The sequence below is a fragment of the Cyclopterus lumpus genome, chromosome 12 (assembly GCF_009769545.1).
Source record: "Cyclopterus lumpus isolate fCycLum1 chromosome 12, fCycLum1.pri, whole genome shotgun sequence".
Taxonomy (NCBI): Eukaryota; Metazoa; Chordata; class Actinopteri; order Perciformes; family Cyclopteridae; genus Cyclopterus; species Cyclopterus lumpus.
The window spans coordinates 6881229-6889185 of record NC_046977.1 but is presented as its reverse complement, the minus strand read 5'-3'; the positions used below and the strand labels follow the sequence as shown (position 1 = coordinate 6889185).

General features: G+C 40.2%; 1 protein-coding gene across 1 annotated transcript in view; it reads right to left on the bottom strand.

The window, feature by feature from the left end:
• Positions 1-5109: 5109 nt before the first annotated feature.
• LOC117740574 (potassium/sodium hyperpolarization-activated cyclic nucleotide-gated channel 1) overlaps positions 5110-7957 on the bottom strand; it is a 59888-nt gene continuing 57040 nt past the window's right edge. Inside the window, exon 8 of the mRNA XM_034547059.1 lies at positions 5110-6224. Within this exon, the coding sequence (XP_034402950.1) occupies positions 5110-6224 (1115 nt within the window). The remainder of the gene's footprint in view (positions 6225-7957) is intronic.

The following is a 7957-nucleotide window of genomic DNA, read 5'->3' as shown; positions in this document are numbered from 1 at the left end:
CACAATGCAACATCTAGTTGTAAGGGGTCGCTGTAAATCATGTTCATGCCACAAAAACAAAAGTTCTTTGACTCAGGTTTTTAATTTTGTAATTTTAATTTTTTCAAGGGGGGAATGATGTTGGCTGAAGCTCCATTAGCAGCGTTTAAGCATGCTAATCAGGCCATTCATTCATCCCATTAAGCCTGACTATCTCTATAATTATACAGAAGTTGAACAGTTTTACCAGTTGAATGGAAGATGAATGCTCGCGCTTTGTTCCTGGAGCGCACTCTAACTCTCAGAACGGTAACACAGATTTAGATTTAAGTCCACATCTTTTTACAGAGATATCAAACAAATCCCATCAGACCATCTTTTAACAGACTTAAATACAAGCACCCGTAAAGTGCGATACTTTAAGTTTCACGTTTCAGTCGAGGTTGATGACCGAGGAAACTCCCAATAGCTGAAGATGAAAAATGCCAGTAAATGGACTCTATTCATATTACATGACTTTGAGGGGGTCATTAACGATGCTCCTGTGATGATGACTTTAGTAAACAAACTTTGATTGTCATCTTAAGTCACATCACACAAGCTGAAAAATGCATTTCAATTAATGCAATTACTCACATGTAATGAAGCGGAACATGCCTAATTGAAGGCAGCGTGCCTCTGATAACAGAACTACAGATCAAGTGAAGCATGCGTGGTGTAACCCCCGTGAGCTTCCAAAGGGTAACCGCAAAACACCTTCGCAATTTGAGCTGTGCTCAATTTCAGGTTGGGAGAGAAGAAACAGACGAACCTCGCAGTGTAAAGTACTCCGAGTTCATTCATGAGTTTCATTAAAAGCGTTAAAAAGCTACAGAATGTCATAGCGTTGGACATAAATCATCAAATCCAGATAGCTGAGGGCAGAAAATGACTAAAACAATTATTTGATTATCAAAATAGAATAATTAATTAATCGACTAATCCTTCTAAATCAATTCATATTTTAAGTGACAATAACATTTATTTTTCTGTCGCTTCTATGAAAAAACTGTCTTTTGTATGACGACTATGACGACTTTAAGTGACCTTAAGTTCTAACTGGATTTGTAGGTAATGAATAGAAAGCCCCTCATCTCCTCGCCTGTAACTACTGACATACAGTATATTCCTAAATAATCTAATATCCTCTCCATCAACGTTTCATCTCTAAAATATTCTCCACTTAGTTCTCCCTCTAACAAATTGTAAATAAGCAAAAAGTGCCTCGAGCTCCATCGCAACACAAACAACAATAGAATGACACACACACGCGTTCTTTTTAAATGACAATATGTCTTTTATTTTCTATATTTTAAAGGTTTATTATTTACAAACAAAATAAACAAAACAAAAAAATCAAAAAGATTTTTTGACAAACACTGTTTGTCTGCATATTGTTGTAAGAAAGTTTACATTTAATCTTTCTTTCATCTGTGTCAAGTAACCAACTGAATTCTTTTTGTCTAAGCCTTGGATTACATAAATGAGCTGAACAATGACCATGTGAGTGGCGTCCAAGAGGACCGAGCAGCTCTCCTGCCCCTCTCTCTCTCTCTCTCCACTGCGCATAACATCAGTAAACATATGAAACCTGTGGTCATCAAAACCAAATCAACATTTTGGTTTGTCCTCTCTGGGCATTATTAGTCTCAGTTCCTTTTTGCATCTCTTCTTTCTTTTTCTCAAAAACTAAAAACAAACTAAAAAGAAATATACAAATATATGTGCTGGTTTGTTGAGAGTCTCTATCCTGCTAATATGTAAGCTTGTTAGTTTGTGTTGTACGTCACCATTAATGCCCATTCCAGTATGTTAGCTGTGATTGGTATAGTGAAAAAAGCACATAGATGGGAAGCTCTCTCTTCCAAAGGCAAGTATCAAAAACAGCACAAAGCAATAGTGCTGCTATCCATCTTGACTGTGTACTAGTTCCTATATACTATGGCATATTCACGATTAAGCGCTTTCTGTTGTATGTAGAACATCTTCTTCCCCTCATTTAGAACCTCGTACAGGCTCAGGGCAGCACAAAGTCCCCGGGATACTGCTTCCTCACTAACTCCTTCCACACCTAACCTAGCTGAAAGAATGTGTACCTTTTTTTTTATTATTAGTAAATCAGAAAGTGCAAAGACAATAACTTAGAATGTTTCGCTTTGGCCAGTTTCCTTCCCACACATCAGTATTCAACCCAAACGTCAGTGCCTAGCTACAAAGAAAAGTATAAAGGTGCTCCAAATTTGTACAATGTCTCGTCGAGCGTGATATTACTGCTAAAGATTGCACTTTTTTTTCTTCTTCTTCTTCTTCTTAACTGTACACGACCTCTTTAAATATTCTATATAGCTTGACCGAGAATGTTAGAAAAAAAAAACTTGCCTCTAGGAGTTCATACACTGCAAGTAAAGATACCAATTGGATAAAGGGAGACATTTGGCCATCGTTGCTTACTCCTTTCCCATCTAAAAACACTGAGACACACAACACAGAGAGAGTATAGTAAGAATGAACGCTCATGTATGTGCAGAGGTGTGTGTCCCCCCCCCCCCCCCCCCCCCCCCCTCCCCCCCGTACGCACCGCGCTCACACTCGTAAAACAAAACAAAAAGGATGGAACATGGCTATAGTTTAGGCACAAATACTTAAGAATGTCCATGTGAAAAGTCAATGCTCCTGTTCACACACGGATAACGTCTAGGCAGACAGACAATGAACAGAACATAACATTACATTTAACGTCAACATTTTTGAGATAGTATCTTTTTAAGTATTTGTGACAGTGCATGCTTTCATGACATTGGTGGGTTTGACTGCATTGGTACACTATCGACACAATCTGTAGCGGAGACTAGTAATCTTTTTTTTTTCTTCTTTTTTTTTTTTTTAAACGGCATCTCGAAGGGCTTAGTCACTTTGAACTCACGGGGAAGTTTGGTAACCGTGACAACCGTGACTCTAAATAGTGATCCCGCATGACCGACAGCAGAAGACATTTCACTGGCTGTTTGAAGAGCGCAGGGCGGCCACGTGCACAAAAGGGTAATCTAATGCGCGTGCGGGGAAATGGCCTGTAAGCCGCAACGGCCTATTTTAGTCGAGTCATCAACTACTTGTATTTATTAAAAGATAGAATTTTTTTGAAATAGCTCTTATCCTTTTTTGATAAGAGTCACACTATTCTGTCTTGACCTTGCTTCCCGGCCTCAGTTCAGAGTACCTAAGCCCACATAATGGATTTACATGAGACAGAAACCTTAATGCAAACCAGCATTTCCTTTCTCTGAATGTCTCCCCTTCACACTCCAGTGACTGGATAGCTGATGTCTTTCACCTAAAACATGTCGTGCCAGGCTCTTCAACTACAGTTGGTGTGTTACGACAGCGTACGGTACAGATCAAAAAGAAAGAAAGAAAAAGTGTAATGAATAAAACAAAACCTCATTTCCGTCCCCGAACAATACATTTCATAAAATGATCAGTCTGACCGTAGTATAATAATCATTCTTAAAATGATCTTCTGCAGTTTTTGGGAAATGAGGCGATTAGAAAAAGACACATTTACTTTCAATAGGATGACTTTAAAATGGAGTTGTGTATTGTAGGTAAATATATGTTCACTTGATGTGAAATCATACATCATACTAGAGCTAGGAATAGAATACAGACAGAGAAAACCCTCCTCGTCCTCCAATCAGCATCAAGTCGTGCTAGCTATTGCATTAAGGTTTTTTTCATCTCTTATGAAACATGTGTATTTTGTCACTAAACTTTTTTTCGCGTATAGATGATATCCAGGTTCCTGATAGAAGTAAGACATTGTTATGATAGAGAATGCACCACACAGTATCTGTAAATACTAGTTCTACAAAACTATTTACAGCACACATATAGGTAATCTTTATGTCACAGTCTATTGCATAATGGTGATAATCTTTAGTTTATAAATATTATAAATATACACAGAATTTTTAAGCAACATTACGTAACATCTCAGCCATCTGAAATTAGAAATAGAAAACAATAGCTTCCATCCATGTCTCTCTCCACACTCCATTCTCCTCGAAAATAAACAAAGAAAGCAGCATTTCTATGATCTATTCCCTTTGGACCCATAACACTGTCATGGTCTGTATGAGAGCCGCCGTGGGGATATAGTGGCTCAGCATACCATATTTGTGTCGCCGAAAGCAACATAACACTTAGTTCCGTATCTTGTGTTGGTTTCTGAAATGAGGGTTCAGGAAACGTGTATGAGATTCATTTCATGAGTGTGTGCTTTTTGAGATTATTTGTCAGAGTTGCTTGCATGTATTGTTCCACAGTGGTGCCTAAAGCTGCGTAATAGGAAAAGATACATTTTCTCTTCCTCAATGGTAAAAAAAATTAAATAAAAGAAAAAGAAAGAAAAAAGTCGTCAGAATTCACAATGCATTCCAGTTTAAAAAAGAAAAAGAAAATAAATCAAAAGAAAATAAACTTCATACATTGTATATAATTCTTTATATTTCTCAGAAAGGAAGACTCATGTTTATACTACAGCTTTTAAATTGCCATTGCCAAATATTCTAGTTGGATTTTACACAGTCACATGCACACACTCTCACACACCCATACACACAGCGGTATATATATACATATATACATATATATATATATATATACACACATATATATATATATATATATATATATATATATATACATATGTATATATATATATATATATATATATATATATATATATATATGTATATATACACATATATATATATACACACATATATATATATGTATATATATATATATACACACACACACATACATATGTATATATATATATATATATATATATATATATGGCAGAAATAAAAGAGAGATGTATCTGTATAATATACATTCTTAAGTTAAGGGAGACAATGTGTCTAAAATATAATACAAGGGATCGTATGTACAGGGTTTCTATGAGGTTATCTTAGAAGAAAATTGGAGAGAAACAAAAACGTTGAAGTTCCAAATCTTTATCTCTTTTGTCGTATCTCCATTTTTAAAAATGAATCGAAACTTTAAAAAATGAAAAGGGAAAAAATGGGATCATAAATTTGATGCAAAACGCATTTTGTCTTGCTCAATCTCTGTACTGCTCAGGACAGAATCTCTCCTCGATCCGGGGGATTCCCTGTGCTGGGTTGAGGATGAGGATGATGATGATGATGCTGCTGCCACCGCCGCCGCCGTTGCTGCTGCCGCCGCCGCCGAGCGCACCGGGGGCAAAGCTCCTGACGACATCTGCCGGAATAAATTGACCCGCTGGGGCACTGTGGTGCGGATGCCACTCTGCAGACTCATTCCCTGGATCGCCGCCGCCGCCGCCGTTGGTGGCGCGATGGAGGCCAGAGAGTCTCCTGAGGCGGGGTGCACTCGGGGCACCAGAGATGTGTCGTGTGGCAAAGACGGTTGGGAGGCCGATAAATGTCTGACATCTCGACTCAAGCTGCCCGACTGCAGAGCCTGTGTGCTCTTGTGGACGTCTCCCCGCTGAGGAGAAGGGACCCGCTGTTGCAGAGGTGACGGCTGCTGCGTCGAGGAGGCCGCGGCCGCAGCCGACGCGACGGGCTGCTGGCCGAGCTGCTGCTGTGTGGAGAGGGACGGTTGACCGATGGGCTGCTGGATGAGCGACAGCTGGGAGGCTGTGCGCGAGCCGTACTGGAAGCTCCGGTTAGCCAGAGGGGTCTGCACGGGCGGACTGCACATAGCAGCCGTGAAGGAGCAGGGCGACATGATCGCTCCCTGCTGCTGGAGTGGGATCTGTGCGTTGATCGAGGAGGAATTCAGGCTGCCGTGGGAAAGACTGGGAACAGGGTACATCCCCTGCGCCGCAGCAGCAGCAGCAGCAGCAGCTGGCAGCATGCGGGCAGCAGAGGCATTGGCAATAGCTGAAGCACTGTAGGTCAGGGGAACAGAGGACTGCTGGAGCTGACTGGTGCCGAAGGCAATGGGGAAGGGAGGCTGGGCTGGTGAGTTAATGATGGAGTTTCCGGACATTGGCGTTGAGTTCATCCCGGTGACTGACTGCTTGCGGTCCACCATCATCACCATCTCCCTGTCCTGACGAATGATCTGCTTCAATATCTCGTTCTCCTGCGTGTTGAAAACGCCGGCGTTCAGATCCTTCTGAAACTTCTGCAGCAGCAAGGAGTTCTTCTTCCCTGTTGGGGTGCAGTCAGGAGAGGTGAACACATACAGTAGTGGCAAACTCTGGTTGCCCTTAACCACAGGAAGAGGGCAATATTCAGGACAGTAATAACAAAGATGCAGCTTGTATGCTTTGGCATTTCTGCTTCTTTTTTTTTTGTCACCACATCTTCAATAGAGGAGCTTCGTCCTCTCCACGTAGGAAATCACTACTAATTTAAACTCTTTCAATCTTACAAGCTGCGTCTTTTCACGTCCGCTAGATTTTTCTCGCATTAAATTTAAAGTGTGAAGGACACTGAATGGTAATGACTATGGTCAATATACAGTTTGAGAGGAGTGAAAGACACATAAGGAGACAATTATTACTGAAAGTGTGACATGACAGCGTAGACTGTGAGGGTGCTGATGTGGACGATGAAACACAGAAGATATAACTGATGAGTTGTACCCACACGTCACGTTACTGGACAGTATTTTGTTGAAGCAAAGACGAAAAAGTCTAAACTAAGAATATTTAAAGCAACGTTCTACTTAAATCACAATAACAGCTCTGCTAAAACACACCACAAGGACAATTAGAATAACCTTTAAAATGTTTTTTTAAAAAGTATAAACAAGGTGACAAGAAAAACAAGCAAAGAAAGCGACAAAGATCTATTCCTAACACACTACTACCACAGTGGGTACAGATTGTGAATATATATCTATATATATATTATACATTAAATACATTTATGGAAAACTAAACTTTACTCATCTCACCACAGAATGCCATGTTATCTTTAAAATGTTACTTGCATGGAATTGACTGAAGATTTAAGATAAATGTTATTGAATAAAATGTTCAAAATAATTCACAGTTCATTTGATACTTTAGTATGCAAAATTAAATCCTAATAAAACATTTCCCTTAATACAGTACTTTATTTCAGATCTGTAAAAGCCATTTTGAGCCCACGGGGCCTGTAAATCGTCCCCATGCCGGTCACAAGTCACGGGCCGAGATGATAAAAACCTGACAGATGGCTTCTGTGAGCACCGACCACTTGTGTGTGGCTCTGGGAGCAAAACTGTGGTAAAATGGTAAAGCGTGAAGGATGTCTTGAAACTGGTCTTTTGTAGAAAGAATCGCCACATTTGGCAATAACACTAATACAGATCTAACATCTTTACTTTGAATGTCCAAATGTAATTAGGGGATGTGCCGTTTTCCTGTAATAACTGTTGCCCTTGTGTATCGACTGGCGTCAGTTGTCAGTAAAGAAGACAGAGCTGACTTTTTAGCGCGCTGAAGGCTTCAGCCACACTCAATCAATCGTTAAGCCCCGTCCTTGAGGGGAAGGAATGAAGATTTCTCCACCGAGTTTACAGTCGAACAGCATTTTCTGGACGTCTTTCCCCGCTCAAGGCTGCCAACAAGCCATGCATCGGGCTATCGGACAGGATTGATGTCGTGTTCTGCAGCCATTTAACAGTCACTATGGGTCGGGTTGAAGGCTAAAACTAGCACCACGTATACTGACTAAGAGACTATACTGTTCACTTACAAGGCTCCCGTCATTGCATGTTTAAAGGCGACAGGGTTAAACTCTGTAGATTGGCCATCACGTATTTATTATTCCTGCAAAAAAGAACCTGTGAAGATCTGAATGTTTGCTGGTAGTTAAGACAAAAAGGGGCTACTGTTAGGGTTTCAGGGCAACAAGCATCAAGTCTCCCTTCTTTAACAATGTTATCCTCTTCT